The following is a 20,378-nucleotide window of genomic DNA, read 5'->3' as shown; positions in this document are numbered from 1 at the left end:
AGTACACAGGATAATGAAGGCGATGAGTGAAAGTGAGCATAATGAAATCTATATACTATTTTAATGGCTATGTCTATTAGATATATTCTGGTAGTTTAAAGGTGACATGGAGACATAGTGGTTAGCATTGTCACCTTGCACCTCCAGGGTCCGGGTTCGATTCCCACCTCTGCTTTACTCCCACAGTCCAAAGACATACAGGTTAGGCTGATCAGTGTTCCTAAATTGCCCGTAGTATATCAGTGTCTGTTTTATGTTATATTTCTTTTAATTGTTATTTTCTATGTGCTATCTTCATCCATTGTTATCTATTTGTAATTGACTGTATTTTGAATGGTGACTGGAATAGGGATTATAAGTAAAAAATGTATTTTGAATTAAAAGAGAAAATACTCGCCCTACACTTCATCACATATTTTTATGTACAGGAGTGTACGCATATTTGTGCATATGCGTAATTACTTTCTTAGTCACTCAGGCAATAATTTCAGTGCAATAATAATAATAATAATTACTGTGTTCTTGGAAGCATCGTTGAATGATAAGCTTGAATACTTATCATCAAAAAAAAAAAGATAAGATAAGGTCTATGTAAATTGATTCTGAAGAGGAGCTCTACAAACAGCAAGATATTGCACATACATGAAGGGTTTGTTCTTGCATACTTGCTACAACCTTTAACACACCACTGATCACATTCGACAGGCCTGGTTTTGGCATTGGCTGTACTTTGAATGGTGATACATTGCATGATTATTAGTCATTCTTCATGCTGATTTATTTATTTATTGTCTGAGTAGTGAGAATGACTGGAGCTTGAGGCTATGGTGAACTTCTTTTTCATACTTTCTGCCCTTAGTATGTGCACTAACATACATTTCTCTTACTGTATGCGTCAGTTAGATAGCTTCATTTTATACTTGATGCAGCAATAAGCACATGCTTTGTATAGGAACATTTATTCAGAACATCCCTCAGCCTATAATCAGGGGAATGATCAAAGTTATAAGTAAACATTCTGGATTTATTGTATTCATGTTTTAAGTGGACTCATAGAATCACTGGCAATTAAATCTTGCTAATGTCAGTGCTTGCCAGAGTTTTTCTTGATATATCGCATTAATTATTACTTTTTTTTAGTGCCTTGAACCCTGCTTTGTTTACCAGACCTGTCAATGGATTACCCACTGGCCTTGTTGAACTGAAATGTTCGTATTTTGACCTCTGCCTAACTTACTGTTGTGGATATTTGGTTTATGGTTTCACTTCACTGTTTGAGATCTTTATTGCATCTCATGTGCCTGGATCCTCACCAAGATTCACACATGGGATACCTGGGACATTATTCCAGGTCAAGTATTAAATCCCCTTAAATTAAGACTAATGCAATGAGGGCAAGGCATCGAGTAGTTTTGATATAAATGTCATACTGTGCAAAAAAAAAGTGGTTATTTTATGACTTTTGTCATAAAATGAGCGACAAAGTCCTCAGAAGGACTATTGCTGGTTCTGCAGGATGTTCAGTAAATCTCTAGTACAGTATCTGAGACTATGGGCCAGGGGTAGCTCAGTGGTTAAGGTATTAGACTACAGTAAAGAAGATCTCAGGTTCAAACTCCACAACCACCAAGTTGCCACTGTTGGGCCCTTGAGCAAGGCCCTTAACTGCTCAAATGTGTAATAAGATAAAAAAAATGTAAGTCGCTCTGGATGAGAGTGTCTGCTAAATTTAATTTATATTTTATACAAAGTGCCATCACACTAATTATTGACTTTGTTCCACTAATTACTGTTTACTGCTTTTTATATATTAAAAAATATGTAGAAATTCTTTAAAGACATCATCCTCTACAGAAACTGTGTCTTTTTTGCACATAATTGTACAGTTTATTACATTTATGCCACTCGGGAGCAAAGGCTAGCCTGTGTCATCTAATTCCACAGAAAAGCTCATTTAACACAAATTGCTGAAAAAAATAATTAATGCTTAGAGCTTAGCAGGCAAAGAATCGAAGGTTGTTGATTCAGCCTCTGAATCACCTAAATTTTACACCAATTGTGCATTCATGGACAGCGCCAGACAAATAAAGTTTGACCCATGGAGGCTCCACCTTGCAACCAGATTACAAGACAAGCTGAAAATGTTCTAATATAACATCTTTTGCAAAGACAATAGCCCAATCCCAATTCTATTTTCTACCCCTTCCCCTACCCCTCGCCCCTTCCCCTTGTCCCTTGAAACAAAGTGGAAAGGGGAAGGGTTAAAATATTTCCCCTAAGAAATGGGACACCACTACAACACTGTTATACGTCATCATACGTATCCGTTCATTTACATGTACACATACAGCATGGCCGTAAGCAAAACAAACCATGCTACTGAACTTTTATATTTGTTTGTAGCATGCAGTAAAGTGTATATGACATAAAAATATATTTTTGTAATATTGCGCAATCGGCGCTATCCGCTAGCAAACTTTAGCGGGTTTTTTGCATACGTTTTTTTACAAAACATCACCATAAACACAAACACAAGACTAAAATGAATATACATATAATGAAAACTTGTCATAAAAATCCTTATTAATGGCAAAAATTCGTTAAATCTATGGGTCTGCTTGCTCGAGTGAGCGGCCATCTTGAAAATTTCGTTAGCCCTTCGTTTGAAGTGAGGTCCCGAAAAATCTTCGTTTGGAGGGCTATCTGGCCCTTCCCCTTACCCCTACCCCTCTAACCTAAAGAGAAATGAGACACCCCTACCCCTTCACGTGAACGCGCCAAACGGAGGGGTAGGGCTAAGTGTAGGGGTAAGGGGTAAAATTGGGATTGGGCTAATATGTCCATGCCAAGTCACCACTTTCAGCTACAGTATTGGCAACATCTGGGGAGCGGTCTGGTTCTATCTACCCTGGCCAGCTCACACCTAAAGCAATCTGCGACAACACATCTCGAGAGCGTAAGACTCTTGAGTGTTACGGTACAAAGCACAACATCAAATCCACTTTTATGAGTAGTGCTGCTGACTGCAGGGATTGCTCCTCCATAGTACAAAGTCTTCACTGAGCTTTCATAAGGGATGTGTGCAGGCCTCAGGCTTCTGTGATGAATACTGATGGCTTTGATGAATGAATAATGATGCTGGTGACACATTGCTGGACACGCTGCTGCTAAAAACAGTCTGTCTGCATTCACCGTAACCATAACATTTATGTCTATTGACATAGAACCTAAAAAGGAGTTATAATCCATGAATGCTTTTCTGGGTTCATTGAGGTGTTTAATAAATCCATTCGTATTCTGGTTTGATGCAGAACCTCAACATTGTAAGTTTCTCCTTTATAACATCAGGAGTATCCAAGCTTTCATTCCCATGAATGACATTTAGTTGGACTTCTCAAAGTTAGACTGCTGCAGCTTGTTTCTGTGAGGTACCATCAGACCCCTGCAACTGATCCAGAACGCAAATGCATGACATGTGTTCAACCTCTCTACAAAAAAAAAAAATGGCATAGCAGAACACTGTTCTCAGGCTTTGCAGCAAGGCTACACCAGACCTCTGCTCTGCTGCCTCCGCACGATTCTTTTTCAGACAGAAGAGAGGATCTGCCATTTGAACAACTGTCAATTTCTAGTGCACCCAGCCTTTATTGTTGCAGTCTTATAGAGTGACAGTGCCTGTGCTTCCTATCCAGACAGCACAAAAAAACAACAACACAAGCTTCCCACTCACTCTCACTCATCGTCTATACCACTTTATTCTGTATTTAGGGTCGTGGGGGGCCTGGAGCCTATCCCAGGAGGCTTAGGGCACAAGGCAGGAAACATCCCGGATAGGGTGCCAATCCATCGCAAGACACACACAGACACTTACTCACACACTATGGACAATTTAAGAACACCAATTAGCCTAATTTGCATATCTTTGGACCGTGGGAGGAAACCGGAGTACCCGGAGGAAACCCACCAAGCACGGGGAGAACATGCAAACTCCATGCACGGAGAGACAGGAATTGAGCCTGGTCGGGAATCGAACCTGGACCCTGGAGGTGCAAGGCAACAGTGCTAACCACTACACCACCGCGCTGCCCAATACAAGCTTCTTTGTTGTCTAATTCAACAAATACTGCTGCGGTTCATGCAACTCCTGTTGACACCACGAGTGCGGATTTAGAATCTCATCATCACCGTATCCCCCACATCATAGTATACAATATACTAGTGTATCGTTCAATTCCTATACTTAAGTTTATATTGCTGTACCTTTTCCGTGTTTTCAATGTTGCAGGTGATGCCATGAAGCACAAGCTCCAGCTCGGGTCGGTATCTGACCTTGTAGTCCTGAAATTGAATCTTCCCTACAGCAGGCCAATCATTTGGAGGACGTATATCTGTGTGCCATGGAGCCTGGGTACAGAAATGAAAAAGAAAATAGGGTTAAATCACTTCATCAGTCCATGACATGACAAGACATTTGCAACCCCCTTTATTTGGGGACACAGAACAGTACAGTGCAATCATACAGATGTTAAGCACACATGCTACTATTAGTCTTTGTTTTTTATGGCTTTGTTTTTGCTCTTTTTTTTCTAGCTACAACCACACACAGTAATTGAGGGTCTGTAAGGCACCAAATATTCATAGAATTTGTGATATTCTGTTCCGGGGGTAACAGCACAGTCAGTATCCATGCTTTAACATGCATAAATAATTAGCAAACAGCTGGTATAAGACAGGAAAAGAATATGAGTCATAAAGAGTCATTTGTTTATCTACAGGTTGAACACTGGACCTGCTTGTACCTGTTGTTCCTGGAATACTGGAATAGATTCTCTATTACAAGAGATTACTCAGTTTAATTTACAAAAAAAAAGTTTACTTCTCTGCTAAACAAGACAACCATTTTACCTCATTTTCTATCGTTGTGTATTCGCTGACCCTTTCCACCGCAACAATGTTGGTCTCCAGCTCTGATGTCATTCTCACAAGCCAGTTCAGTGTCTGGGTCACCTAATGAGTTTTCAAGATACAAGTCCAAGAATCAGTCATGGTTGAAATAAATACCTACAACCAGAATTAAACTCCCACATGGTACAGTACATGTGTAAAAGAAAGAAAAGAAGAAAAAAAAAGTCAAATCCATGATTAAGAATATGACTTATAACTTATCTTTATAAATAAAAAACAGGTTTTGTCTGGTCAGAACTCATTATGTTCCATATACTGGAGGACCCGAAACCAGTCTTTGTCTGTATGCCTGTCCAGCCTCATTATGTCACAGCATCACACAAAACAGGCTGGACAGAATTTAATGAAGGTTTTGGCTTGAAGTTAAACCTGCACCATAAATCATGTTCAGTTTGAGCAATCATGAGCAGTTTATCACGTTTTTTTCAGATTATAAACAGCAAGTTTTGATGGCATCAAACTGTGGCCGTGATTTAAATCAACCGCTGGACGGAAATTTAATGAAACTTTGGCACTACTTCATATTTTCACAGCTGAAATGGTATAATGAAATTTTAGTGCACAGGAGTCATTTAAAGATAAAACTTTATCTTCATCCAATCTACTTCTCCAGTTTCTCATCTGTAATTCACTCTCCGATAACCGAACAGGGAGTGTATTCGACTGACAACGGAAGAACTTAGCGTCAACAATGCGTACGTTAGATACTCAACATTACAAAAATTTTGTTTCTTTGTATTAATAAGTTACGCAGTTTTGAGTTCTGCTGTAACGGAAGCCAGGCAGACATGTACGTAGGCTTCAACCTAAACTAATGATATCACTGATTACATTTTAGCTTTAACCTTTAAACTATTTCAACAAACTCCTTTCCCATCAACAGTGGGTACTTGCTACGAATGCTAAGAACTTATATTTTTCATAACGGATGGGAGATTACAATGAAATGCATGGCATATTTGACACAACGATAAATGTAAATATGAAAAAATAGTTGATACATACTTCTGATATAACTTACAAACAAAGCCAACCCATCATCCTTTCGGTTATTGCTAATGCAACACTCTCCATTTAATAATTAATTTTTCATGTCTGCTCTTTAAATTCCAGCTGCTTTCATTTGCATCTCTAGACATCTTTTTGTTGATGCTATATTCATGTCTGTATCTTGGGATAACTTTAGAATAGAACCATAAAAAATAGCTAACAAAAAAATTCTTTAGAAGTATATATCTCACGTTTAAGGCATAGGAGATGGATAGTCCAACCACCCCACTGTCTAGGTTATCTCGAGATAACACTGCAAACAGTGCTGAGAAAAATACCACCAGATTACCCAGGAACTCCAACCGAATGGCTAGCCATCTGCAATTTAAAGAAAAAAAATCAACATAGAAAAGTCAAAGAAGAAGATGATTGGGAATGGAAAATCCCAATCTTTATAACAATATTGCAACACACATTTTAAAGATACAGACCGATTAGAAACAATCCAAGGGTAGTTGCTCTTAAGGTTGTTATCAATAGTGACTTTGTTGTGTTGCAGAAATCGCTCCTGATGTTTATAAGCTCGAATGACAGAAAGGCCAGCTACCGTTTCTCCAAAATGGGAGTAGATTGGAGAACGCGAAACAGAATCTAATCGCCTCAACTGCCGTGAAGTGGCCACATAAAACCTCTGCAACACAAGACAACATGGAGAACCATACAGACATTCTGCCATGATCATACCAACATTTTTCCTATTCAAGAATATCTACAGATTAAATGAAGAGAGAAATGCCTGTTTGTTGCACATCTCTTTACAAATCTTTAATACGCTAAAATATGTGTATATCAAATTTAAAATGATTTGAGATTTCTATAAATACATTTTGACTTTCTTACCTGCACAAAAAAATAGACCACAGCAAGAGGCACAATGATTGCTGTGAAAAGTGGAGTGGCAAGACAGATGACAAATAAGGTGCCAAGGACGCCAAACAGACAGAGGATCCAAGAACGGAAAGACATGGGGATCATTTCATCCACAGTAAGCATGTCCTAAAATGAGAGCAAACATGCACATACAGTATACTCCATAAACAAGTATCTTGTAACTTGGGTGCAAATATAAATACTGGTTGATGTTGCTGTTATTTAATTATTGAAGCTATGCTACTGGCCAAGAATGACCATTTAACGTCTTAAATATGTATTTAAAACTTCTGCTGGTATTTATGGTACAGTATATGACCAAAAGTATTGTAAACCCCCCATTAACAGCAGATTAAATCCATACATGTTGTTATAAAGTTTCCTGTTCCATTAGAATTTGCCCATTTACAGATGTGCTTGTGGTATTTAAGCTAATATTAAAGGTGTTCAGTGGGATTGAGGGCAGTGCTCTCTCCAGGCCAGTTGAATTCTTTCACTACAATCTTTATAAAATCGGGGGAGTGTAAATCCATCCATCCATTTAGGAACCTCTGGATTCCAACTAGGAAGACCAATGGTGATCATTGTATTTATTCCCATCGTACGACAATGATGGGACACCTGGCTAACCTTTACATGCACATTCACACACTATGGGCAATTAGGGAGCGCCAATGAGCTTAATATGTTTCAACTGTGGGTGGAAACTGGAGAACTCGGAAAAACCTCAAAAAAACTCCATGCACACAAATCTGACGTGGAAATCAAACCTGAAGGTGGGATCTGAAGGTGCAAAGTGACAGTGCTAACCACTAAGCCACCGTGCCACCAAACTGTAAATAGTATGCCCTTTTTATGTGCTTCCTACTGGTGGGTAGTCCTCGAACCTTTGGCCATATTATATAAGTGTTAAAAGTAATATTAGATAAGATGAGATGAGTGCTTTCAGAAATTTTGTACACAAATTGATAACAAACTGACATTCAGGACAACAAATATGTGGAATTTAATAAAGTCAATTATGAGCAAAAATGAATAAAAGAAAATTCCCTGTCAAATCCGTTTGACTAACATAGGACCTTGATTCAGTCGTCAGTAAAAACACTTTGAAGGAAAAGCTTTGCAAATAAATAGAATAAAACAGTTTTTGTAGTGGACTTTTTTTTGACCATATACTGTAGTAATTCAAGACTTACTTTCGCAAAGCGGTTGACCACCCTCCCTGATGGTGTGGTATCGAAAAACAGCATGGGTGCTCTGAGGATGTTGGACAGTAATCGAGTGTGTAAAATTCTGGAGGCACGAATTGCTCCATCTGCCAGGAGCAAAGTGCCCAAAAATACCAAAATTCCTGATGTAGACAGAAGAAAACAGCAAAATCTCATTTGATATCAAATCAACAGTTACACCTAGTTTCTTAACAACTACTTTTTTTGTTTCCAGAGATACATTTCCTATCTTTGTGATAATATTGTTGATTGCAATTAATAATGTATCATTCATTCTTTACTTTTATTTATATTCATCCAGTTAGTGGGTTTCATTTGTAGCCTAATAAAACTAACATGATCTTCAAAAAGAACTAAGAACGTCAGTAGACCAGCAATGAATATTCTTAATGCAAGAACTCTTGTAAAGGATTCATTGACTCCAGCACTGCAGATCACATCTGTCATATATTGTATTTGCAATCATATATACTTTACTGTATGTATTAAAAACCCTAAACCAATTAATGCAATGCAAGTCGCCAACTTACTAATTCATTTAAACAGACTAAGGTGATGTATTGTATGATTGTAGTATCTTAATGACACCCTCTGCAGAGGTTGGTTCAAGTGACTAAGACATGTAGATTTGGTTTGAAAATCTCTTCCCCATTAAACTCATTCTAACCTAAACACAACCTAACCATGTGTGTCTGTGTAAAAAAAAAAAACACTGCATCAATCGATGAATTAACACAAGAAATCAAGATGATCTCAGTACAAACATACTTATTGTGTTTCAGGGTGAAAACTTTCTTTTAACCAAGCTGCTACAGGACATTCAATCAAACCAATTGCTCTGCTTCTTTTCAAGGTCTGAGTGTCTGTAGTGCATTTTTTTTTTAAATCACGTACAATAACACAACAGCTGTCTGTCAGAAACTAGAAGTAGAAAAAATATTTTCACAACATTTATGTGATAGTATCATACTGCAATAATTCCAACACCACATACGCCCGGTTCTTGTTACAACTCCAGTAAATCCAGTATATCAACCTTTCCATCCATCAATCCACCCATCCACCCATCCATCCATCCATCCATCCATCCATTCATCTAGAAACCTCTGCAATCCCACTATGGACCATGAAGTCCAAAGGTGACCATTGTATTTATTTCCATTTTTACAACTGTGGTAAAACCTCCTGTGAACATTCACACACACACATTCATACACTATGGGCAATTTGGGAACGCCAGTTGGCCTAATATGCATGACTTTGGACTGGGGGGTTACCCAGAAGAAGCCCTCCAAGAATGAGGATGACATGCAAACTCCATGCACACAGACCCCAAGGCAGTAATCAAACCTGGTGCTTAACCAAAAAAAATAAATAAATAAATCACTGATAAAACCTTACTTCCATCCACACAGCCATCTCTATTTTCTTTTATTGCTTCTTATAAACCTTGACCTGGCTAATCCATAGAATATTTCTACACAGAGAGTGCAAGATACATTACATTGTATCTTGGATACATGTGCACACTTTTCCCCCCTGAACATCCACAAGCATGATGAAGAGACTGATGGGCATTACAAACAAAAATGTATAGAAGGTACCTAAAAGATGAACCTGCCTAAAAGACACCTCGGTTTAAATTGTCCTATCAACAGCTGCATTATTTATTGTTGTTTATTCAGTTTGTTCCCGAATGAAGAAGGCTATTAATGGGCATGTGCGCTAATATAAATTGACAATAACAATAACATTGACAATGCCATGCTGTAACAAAGGACAGCATTTTAAGTCAGTTAAATATCTTCCTATTCCATCTGCTCTAAAAGTGAGTCTTAAAGGCAGTAATTAATGCCGGAGCTTAATGGATTTTTCAAAGAATGCCCCTGTAGGAAATATTTAATTCTTAGTGTGTTTCATGATATTCTGTGTGCGTGAGAACAGATTGTGTTTCTTTTACCATGACACAAGCTGCACTTTTAATAAACAGATTCTATAGTAGTTTATGTTAAAGGTCGTAAAACTGTTGAACGCTCGTAAATGCAGAGCTACTCCTAAATTTATGTTCTTCTTTACCTTATCTTTTAAAAGCATTCCAGACTGGATGTAAACATTCCCACATCCACCTTTTCTTTGGTTCTTTGTGTGTGTGCGTATATATACTCCTGTCTCCCACAATAAACTTTGAACGTCTCACTGAACACTGACTTGTGTGCTTCATTGAGGGGTTCCCTGAGCTCAGGCGGGACAGCAGAATACAGGCGGAGCACTGAGTAGACCAAAGGGGGTCTACCAAAATTCAAGAAATCCTTACAATTTGGGGGCTCGTCCGGGATACCTCTAATCAGGTGAGTGCGGCTTTAATTTTTTTTTCTCTATAAGCATAGAGCATGCACACTCCCTGGTTTTTGGTATCTGGACCATATACAGTACGGGGGAGGATTGTCTTGGGGCTTTTATGCCTGTTTAGCGCGCGCTCGCTTCTGAAAGGTTCCTTGAACTGAAGCATAAGTGTGGAAGCTGTATTCTGTTGCCTGCTACTTGTCTTTGTGTGTTGTTTGTTGAAGATATTGGTTATTTCTGTCGCGGGTTAATTCACATTTATAAAATGGGTAATAAGACCACAACTATTTATCTGAAATCCTTTTGTGAGCTGCTCATCTGTGCCTGTCTTCCCCGTACCCACAAAACCGTGCTCACCTTCGTCGGAAGTGTGTGCCTCAGGAAAGGGAAAGACTCCCAAGAAGGTGTCAGGATGAACTTCTGACAGCCCTCTATCGGATGATCCCGAGGATACTGATGGTGAGGATGATGATAATTGAAATGAGAGGTCTCGCCCCAAACCTCGACAAGAAAGCAATGCGTTTGTTTTCTCTATGGGACCAAAGGGTCCAAAAATCCTTCCACCATCCGTAAGCACGCTGAAGGACATTATTAAGATGCTCCCTTCTCCCAACAAACCTTTGAATTTTGTTGATATGCTGATAAAGGCTTCTAGGCACTGTCAGCCCGTGGGTGCGGATTATCGCTTTATTTTGCAATCGGTTTTGGGAGATGGGTACGATGAGGCTGATTTGATAAAAACGGTAAAATGCTTAGACTCTAAAACAGACAAATTGGCTGTAGTGGAAAAAGAAGAAATATGACTTTCTTTGAGGTAATTCTAATAAGGCTATGAAACTCTTAAAAGATGAGCTAACTACTTATCTTCTTGCATGTCAGCAAGCTAGTCAAGATCTGTCACAGGTAACTAATTGTAGACAAGTAAAGAAAAAGTTTCTTGAGAGGTATTGAGAGACCTGGACCCTTTTGGATGGTATGCCCATGCCTGAAGCAAACCCTAACTCACTTTTCCTTACCACCTTCTTGAATAATTGTCGACCAGAAATCATGAAAATTTTAAAGTTTCAATTGTCAGATGGTTCTACAATGTATATTAAAGAAATTAGGTGAGCGTGTGAGAACAAAGAAAGGAGATGGTATTTTAGAAAATAAACATGTTTGTCTGTGGAGAGTGGAGGATACAGAGGTAGAGGAGGTCTGCAGGGTCAGAGTACAGCCCGTAGGTCTGGTAATTTTTATTATTGTCATAAATAAGGTCATTGGGCTTGTGAATGTCGCATGAAGGCCTGAGATAAGGAACGTAGTGGACAAAATATGTATAATCGATTGAATGATGGTCAGTGGCATAATGCTAATGAGATGTTTTCTCCTAATCCTTCCCAGCAGCCGCCGTAGAGAGTGCAAAAACAACAGCAATATAGACCCAATTTCTTGTCAGGGATGCAGGTAGGAGCATATGATGCATAGGGATGCCCTCAGAGTTCCAGCCCCGCGATGTTACTTCGTACTTTCGAGTCACCTCAGGAATAGATAAAATTTTAAGCTCACTGCTCAAGCAGGGTGTTGTTAAACCATGTGTAAGTTCTTATAACACACCTGTTAATCCAGTACTGAAACCTGATGGAGATTTACAAAAGATCTGAGAAAAATAAATGGCATAATTATCCTTGTTGCACCTGTTGTGCCTGATGTGCTGTCCATTGTTTTCTCTAGACCTTGTCATCATTTGCATTTTTCTGTTATTAACCTTTGTTCTGCCTTCTTCAGTGTTCCTGTGGAAGGGCAGACACAGCCATTGTTCGCCTTCACCCACAGGGGGCGTCAGTTCACCTGGTCTTGTCTTCTGCAGGGTTAATTGACTACCCAAATGTTTTTTCGGCTGTAGTAAGAGATGCACTTGGTGATCTAGCTCTCCCCACTGATTCTGTTGTCCTATTGCACGCAGATGTTTTACTGGTGTCCGCCGCTGCGAAGAAGCCACCACTTGTCTCCTGAAACACCTGGCGAAGAAGGGTTTCAAGGTATCTAAGACTAAATTACAGTTTTGCAGAGACATTGTAAAATACCTGGGCTTTGAATTCTCCCAAGGTCAAAGAAGGCTCTTAAAGGAACGAATTCAGCTTATCATCGACACTAAACGTCCGAGCACTAAACATGCTTTCATGGCTTTTTCTGGGACTGGTCAACTACTGTCGTCAGTGGATTCCTGACTGCTCATTCTACGATAAATGCATCAGGAGTGTCATCTCACACAACGATCCGCTCCAACAGCCTCTGACATTGACTGCTGAACTGGAAAAGGCCCTATGTTCTACTCCAGCGCTGGGCCTGCCTAACTATCGAAAACCGTTCCATCTAAAGGTCTGTGAGCACGGGGCACCGCTATTGCTGTATTGGCACAGGAACATGGGGGGGAGTGAGACCATGTGCTTTCTTATCTAAAACTTTAGATGCTGTGGCACAAGATTTGCCTGCCTGTCTCAGGGCTGTGGCCACCTGTGCGGTGATGGTACAAGATGCTTAGAAGATTGATCTCTCTCGTCCTTTAATTTTGTATTCTCTATATCAGGTTAAACAAGTGCTACAGAACCTTCAAACACAACATATGAAGGCTTGGATCTGGGTATGAGATTATCCTTTGTCCTACAAGTAACTTAGAGATAAAATCCACCTCTTCTTTTGACACCCTCAGATATGCTCTGGCACGCTTGATCAATGCACAGGATGGCAGGCTAGTAGAAAGAGATCATGACTGCTGCTTAGAGATTGTTCACTCCACTAGTATACGTCCTGATATGTCTTCTACATCAACAACTGGTGAATCTATGGACGTCCAAGGTAATACGCTAGCTTATAGTATTGTTAAAGAAGCAGCCTGAAAAGAGATTTTTTTTCCTGACTCTGGTTCTGATCTGATCAATACATCCTTTCTTGCTAGCTCTTTGATTCCAGATGTAGATTTATTGTCTTTACAAGCTTCAGAATGATTCCTCTTTTCGGCAAAGTGCCTACGTGCCTACGTTGCTTCTGATGGTTTATGGTACTGTGCTGATGGTCGTTTGTGCCTGCCGTCTCATTGTCTTCCGTTCCTCGTGCGTGAGTTCTATGGTGTTACACATCGCGCGCGAAGGGGGGTTAAGGAAGATATGAAAGAACTCTTTTACATAGCTAACATGCTTGAAACAATTGATTCATTAATATCTAGATGCTTGGTGTGTGCTCAGAATACGTTTAAATATCTTCTGGTTTTGGTAGACAAGTTTTCCAGGTGGGTGGAAGCTTTTCCGTGTGCTCGAGAGAATGCAAAGGTGGAGTCCTAGTGAAAGAAATAATATCTCGTTATGGCGTGCCTTATGCTATTGACTCAGATAAAGGAACACCTTTTACATCACAGGTAACACAGGATTTGTGTAAATATCTTTCACTGTCCTGGCATTTTCACATTCCTTATCATCCACAGTGATCAGGTATAGTAGAAAGAACAAATAGGACACTGAAAGAAAAATTGACTAAAGCAATGCAAACTGTGGGGAGTAAAAACTGGGTTGATCTGTTACCTGCTGTTCTAGCTGAAATAAGAATGACACCATTAAAAGACGTGCACATGTCCCCATATGAAATTATATTTGGCAGACCCTTTCCCGTGCCATGGAGGAAAGGTAAACCCGCGATAGGAACAACTGATCTTGATGTACATATTGCTGAATATTCTGCTGCTCTAATAGATACTCTAACTAAACATTATGAACAAATTGCTAATGTGACTTTAATACCCTCAACAAAACCCACACATCCTTTTAATGTGGGAGATACTGTTCTGGTAAAATCTTTGACCCCAAGAAAACTGGGAGATTGTAAATATGACGGACCAGCAGAAATAATCGCAATTACTCGTATTGCTATCCTAACTGATCTTTTTCCACAGTGGATCCATGCTACTAGGCTGAAGAGATGTCCTGTCGGCGTGAGACCAAAAGATGAATAAATGCGTGTGTATTATTATCTTTCTGTCTCTGTGATTTTTGTTTCCTAGACTAAAGACGTGCTGCAGTGATGTCCAACCCATGACGTGACCTTGATGGAGTGACGTGACACAGAGGGATTGGATTGCCACGGGTCGACTTTTTACTTCTGCTATTAGTGTACCATTCCTGGTGGTGTCTTAGCGCCTCGTGAGGTGGGACGAGTGCAGATTGGGCGTGCCCGCACTCTGAGCACTGTAGCGTCAAGAAAGGCAATAGTTCACCACTAGTAGTTATTTATGAATTTGACATTGTGAACAAGGTTTTTGACACACACGAGTTTGCACTCAACCTGTCATGTTTCTGTGTATTTTTCGCTGTGTGCAAAATTCTTTGTATGAGTATGTTTCAGGGTATGTTCCTGCGCCGTGTCCGATGGCCTATTGTCGCCGGCGACTTCTTAAAAGCTCTGAGTTTTATTCAACGATGTTTCTTATGAATAAAAGGGGGGAATTGTAGGAAATATTTAATTCTTAGTGTGTTTCATGATATTCTGTGTGCGTGAGAACAGATTGTGTTTCTTTTACCATGACACAAGCTGCACTTTTAATAAACAGATTCTATAGTAGTTTATGTTAAAGGTCGTAAAACTGTTGAACGCTCGTAAATGCAGAGCTACTCCTAAATTTATGTTCTTCTTTACCTTATCTTTTAAAAGCATTCCAGACTGGATGTAAACATTCCCACATCCACCTTTTCTTTGGTTCTTTGTGTGTGTGCGTATATATACTCCTGTCTCCCACAATAAACTTTGAACGTCTCACTGAACACTGACTTGTGTGCTTCATTGAGGGGTTCCCTGAGCTCAGGCGGGACAGCAGAATACAGGCGGAGCACTGAGTAGACCAAAGGGGGTCTACCAAAATTCAAGAAATCCTTACAGCCCCTTTGTTCCACAGCACATTATTTTATGACCACAAACATTTAATTGCAACCCAAACAACCTGCAACACTTCGGTAAGTAATAATTTGTGCTCTAAAAAAAATAGAGACTTCATAGATCATTTTGTGTTTTCAGTAATGCTATCAATTTTTCTTACTAGAAAAGTAATATGACACAGGTCATATTTGTCCATGAAAAACTTTAAAAATGAAATCATGAATACCGTATTTCTTTTTTCTGATTTTCTCCATAATTTAGTCGTAGCCGATTCATTAGGGCACTCCCACGTTAAAGCTACAACTACCAACCAGGAAGGGTGAAGGCCTTTACATGCTTGGGGAGGTTTGGGTAAGAACACAGGGATCAACTATAATTCAAGAGCCTGCCCTTGGAGCAGATGGGGGTAAGAGCCTTATTTAAGGATCCAACAGTGGCAGGTGAGCAGTGACGGGCTTAAACCCCCAACCGTTCTATGAGTAACCCAAAGCTTTAACTGTTTGGCTGGCCACTGTCTATTCTACCTACATAGACTTTTATATATATAAAAAAAAAATGTTTTCATATTTCTTACATCCGTAGTACACGTGTTTCAATTTCATGGAATGTTTTTGTTGAATGTGATTGTACATACCCTGTACCACTCCAAGTGCTCCAAACACCCCAATTCTCATATCTCTAATATGGGCAGGGTAGGTGCTCCCATTGGGGTAATCCAAAGCATCATTGGTCCAATCACTCAGCCAAATGTTCTGACCTAAAAAGGCCACATTTTGGATGAAGTAAAATGTAATGAACATGGTGGTGTAGCCCCAGCCAAGAGCTCTCAGGTATTGCAGATACACAGAGAATTTGACCTGATGGGGGGGAAAAAGAAGTAGAAGTAAGAGATTAGTTTAGCGATGTTTTTTTAAAGTGATTTTAACACATTCAACTCCTCTTCAAACCTCATTTACTACATACAGTACCATTCAAACATTTAGACACACCTTCTACTGTACACACCTTTTTTTCTTTGTGATTTATTTTCTACACTCTAGCATACTGGAGATTTAAAAACTGAAATACCACAAACGGCATGGAGTATTTAAATAACAACAACACTAACAAGCAGTTGTTATTTTAAGACTTAAAGATCAGCTGTTCTGGAATAGTTCTTGCAACTGTGTCGAGTGCATTTGCAAAACCCATCAAGCACCACGATGAAACTGGCTCTAATGAAGACCTTCCCAGGAAACCAAGACCAAAACTTACCTCTGCTGCAAAGGAGAAGTTCATTTAGAGTGCAAAAGTCACCAATTAACAAACAGCACCTCAGATTAGAGCCGTTAAGAAGGATTTACAGAGCATAAGTAACAGATACATCTCAATACCAACTGTTTAAAGGGCAATGTTGTTTTTCTTTTTTCTTTAATCAAATATCGGCACTGGGAGACAGGACTTAAACACCAGAAACCGTCTAACTTTCCAAGGACTTATATAATGCGGGAGTTGATTTCCGCCTCGGGTACTGTGTGTGTGCATGGAGATGAATGTTCTTCCCATGCTTGTTGGGTTTCCTCCAGGTACGTCGGTTTCCTCCCACAGTCCAAAAACATGCAGGTTAGTCTAACTGCCGTTCCCAAAATTGCTGTAGTGTGTGAATGTGAGTGTGTATACAGTATGTGACTATGATGGATTGGCACCCTGTCCAGGGTGTACCCTGTCTCGTACCCTAAGTCTCCTGTGATAGGCTCCAGGCCCTATTGACCATGACCAGGATAAAGCGTTATACAGTAGACGATGAGGCAGTTAAGGAGATCTTTGGCATACCTTTCCAGTTTCCATTGCTTCCTTTTCAATCAGCCGCTGCCCTTTCTTGGACTCTTCTGTGGCTTTTTTAGATTTAGCAGAGCTGTTCCTCCTGATTTTTACACTAATAGAAAGGGAAAACATTTTATTACATGTTACAATGGTAAAAAACATTTTGCACTGCACAACTAATTACAGGATATTACTAGTTACATGTGGTACAAGTTCAAGTCTGAAGGATTACCAATATGTTGTAATATGCCTGAGAGCATCATGAGAGGCTTTTAAATATGGTGTGTTAGGAGAATAAGGACTGTAAATGCCAAACTAATCTCACATTGTAAGTGAGTGATGTCCATTGTTGATAATGGACCTAGCATAAGTTGCTTGGTAACCTGGACAAAGTACCATGTGTGTACTGTATCATACACACATTGTATAATGGCTGCTCAGTCTGTAAAAATCTGTATGCTGACATAAATTATTAAGAGAATGTGGAGTTTATGACAAACCTGCCATTGCGCATTGCATGCCGCTGACTATGGCGTAAACTATTTTCTCTTTTCAACATGACGGAGACTACATCCTCAGCAGGACTGTCAGGTTGAGGCTCCTGACTGTCAGGAACAATATTTAACTCCTCAATATCTGAAGCTGAGCCTGAGAAAAGCAATAAAATCAATGAAACGTCGTAAAGTATAAATATTAATATGTGCCCTAATATGTGCCCATTTGTTACCTTTTTGTGCATTCGACTTCTCCTCTTTAGCATATGTGTCCAAGAATTCAGCGAAAGCTCCCTTGCTGGCGCGTAAACTGTTGTACGAACCAATTTCTGACACAACTCCATCAACTAAGACAATTATTTCATCAACATCTGGCAAGAAGCTAATCCCATGAGTTATCAGGATACGAGTCTGAAAAACAAAGCAATCAGAATAACAGTTATACAGAATCAGCTATAAAATTAACACCACCCCTAGATGAACAATATTGATCTCCATCTATACACCAGCAAACCAGTGATACGATCATGGGCACACAAGGCTCACCCATACCTACAGGGAGCAAAGGTCAGTCGTTCTGGCCGGGTCCACAAAAAAAGCCAATGCAGCACAAATCACAGAAAAAAAATAAATGCTGGCTGATAGAAAGGCACCAGAACACCTAGTGCACCATAGCTCAGCACGCACAGGACCCAACAGGCAACAAGCGCAAGTTTTCAAAGCCGATCAAGCATCCATGCAATGCGTTGGACAAGCAAGTCCAATCCATGGCACCCAAAGCATCCATCGCCAATGTCCTGGTGCCAGACCCCAGCACAAAGGAAACTCATCATCTAGGTGGTTATAATGTTTAAAATTTAGCTTTTCAGTGTATGCTGTGGTACATACACCATATGGCCAAAGGTATTTGGACACCTTTGCATTATATCTATATGTGGTTCTTTCCTAGAGATACCACATTGCTGAAAGTAGACAATTGTGGATGTATTTGTATGCTACAGTATAGCATTACTATTTAACTGGAACCAAGAGGCCCACACCTGTTCTAGCATGACAATGTGCACAAATCCATCTCAATAAAGAACCCTGACCACAATCACTGTTGTGGTCCCTTTTGAGATGAACTGAAACTGCAGTTTGCTCTTATGGCTCAATGAGCACAATTTCCCATAGCGAAACTCAGAAATCTAGCTAAATGCCAGGAGAATTAAGATTTATACAGTATGATAGAGAGGTGAAATAAACCATAAGTGGGATGTTTACATGGGTCCAGTCCTGGAGGTCCAAGATCCAACACAGTGATGCTTCTTTTGCTCAAACACAGTCAATTTAAGTAATCTGTTAATTATCAGGTTCAGTAGGTGAATTACAAACTGTGATGGATACTGGCCCTCAAGGACTGAAGATGAAGACCTCTAGTGTGAATATATACAGAAGCAAATTGCCAAAGGTATGGTCTTAAATACTTGTATATTTTGATAAGGAGACAAGGGGACAAAGACCAACTAACCCCAAAAATATATTATATGGACAAAAATATCTGGCCAAACCTGTTTATTATTGAATTTAGTGATTTAATTAGGCTCCTCGTCCCCAGTGAAGGGCAGTCTTAATGCTTAAGCATACTAAGACATCTTGGACAATGCTATGCTTCCAAATTTTTGGCAGTTTGTGGGAGGTCCTGTTCTATTCCTACATAACTGTGTATCAATGCACAAAACAAGGACTATAAAGACAGGGTTTAATGAGTTTGGTGTGAAAGAACTTGACTGGCCCCACACAGAGCCCCCTGCCCAATGGAGCACCTTTGGGATGCACTGGAATGAAGATGGCGAGCCAGGCCTTCTCATCCAAGATCACTACCTGAGCTCATACATGCTCTACAGAATGAATGGGCACAGCTGCAAAAGAGGGACCAACTCCATATTGAAGTATATGTATTTGGATACAATGTCATTGCAGGTTTGGCCAAATACTTTTGTCTATATAGTGTATATTACTTTTCATACTTTTTGCAGAGGGCAGGGATAAATCAGTGGTAAAAGTATTAAACTGCTGACCAGTCATTAAGTATAATTTGCAAATCTCAGCTGATTGAGGTAACTCACGTACCTTATTTTTTAGCAGGCCGTTGGGTCCAAACACCCTCTCAAACAGATGTTTCCCCACATGAGCATCAACAGCCGAGAGCGGGTCATCCAAAAGGAATACATCCGCAGAGCTGTATGCTGCTCGAGCCACACTCACTCGCTGTTTCTGCCCTCCACTCAGATTGATGCCCTGTGGAATAACAATGTATTAACTACTGTAATAATCAAGAATTACCTAGAGCACAATTTAATCACAGGCTTTAGACCAGTTAGTGGGATTCATTCTAATGCAAACTGATTTCAAGTTCAGAGCACAAAACTGACACATTTAACAGTTTAAAACCAATTTAGATAGGAGTAAATAAAGTATTCTAAATAACATCCTTGGTGTTAACATGCATCATGAGTGAGATAGAAAAGTGCCACATTTGCTAAAAGTAGCCAAAAAAAACATCCATTCAAAATAGGGCTCCAACATGGCTAGATTATTAGAAAAAAAGATTAAAAAGAAGTGTTTATTTAGCTGTCACAATTTTTTTTTTTTTTTGATGAAAAGAAAGCTTTAAAAGTAATTTCACTGGCAGGAATGCCAATGGATGACACTTTCTTAGGCAAACATTTCATGTGCTTTA

At 39.6% G+C, this 20,378-nt stretch overlaps 1 protein-coding gene across 1 annotated transcript in view; it reads right to left on the bottom strand.

Annotated features, from left to right (window-relative positions):
- abcc2 (ATP-binding cassette, sub-family C (CFTR/MRP), member 2) overlaps positions 1 to 20,378 on the bottom strand; it is a 54,949-nt gene that overhangs the window by 8,813 nt on the left and 25,758 nt on the right. Inside the window, exons 18-28 of the mRNA XM_053479728.1 lie at positions 19,769 to 19,936; positions 17,890 to 18,067; positions 17,663 to 17,810; positions 17,172 to 17,274; positions 15,994 to 16,216; positions 8,082 to 8,236; positions 6,856 to 7,011; positions 6,447 to 6,646; positions 6,207 to 6,333; positions 4,906 to 5,007; positions 4,261 to 4,404 (exon numbers count right to left, since the gene is read on the bottom strand). Of these exons, the coding sequence (XP_053335703.1) occupies positions 4,261 to 4,404; positions 4,906 to 5,007; positions 6,207 to 6,333; positions 6,447 to 6,646; positions 6,856 to 7,011; positions 8,082 to 8,236; positions 15,994 to 16,216; positions 17,172 to 17,274; positions 17,663 to 17,810; positions 17,890 to 18,067; positions 19,769 to 19,936 (1,704 nt within the window). The remainder of the gene's footprint in view (positions 1 to 4,260; positions 4,405 to 4,905; positions 5,008 to 6,206; positions 6,334 to 6,446; positions 6,647 to 6,855; positions 7,012 to 8,081; positions 8,237 to 15,993; positions 16,217 to 17,171; positions 17,275 to 17,662; positions 17,811 to 17,889; positions 18,068 to 19,768; positions 19,937 to 20,378) is intronic.

This window comes from Clarias gariepinus, chromosome 20 (assembly GCF_024256425.1).
Source record: "Clarias gariepinus isolate MV-2021 ecotype Netherlands chromosome 20, CGAR_prim_01v2, whole genome shotgun sequence".
Lineage (NCBI taxonomy): Eukaryota > Metazoa > Chordata > Actinopteri > Siluriformes > Clariidae > Clarias > Clarias gariepinus.
The sequence above is the reverse complement of the archived record's forward strand: the minus strand, read 5'-3'. Positions and strand labels throughout refer to the sequence as shown.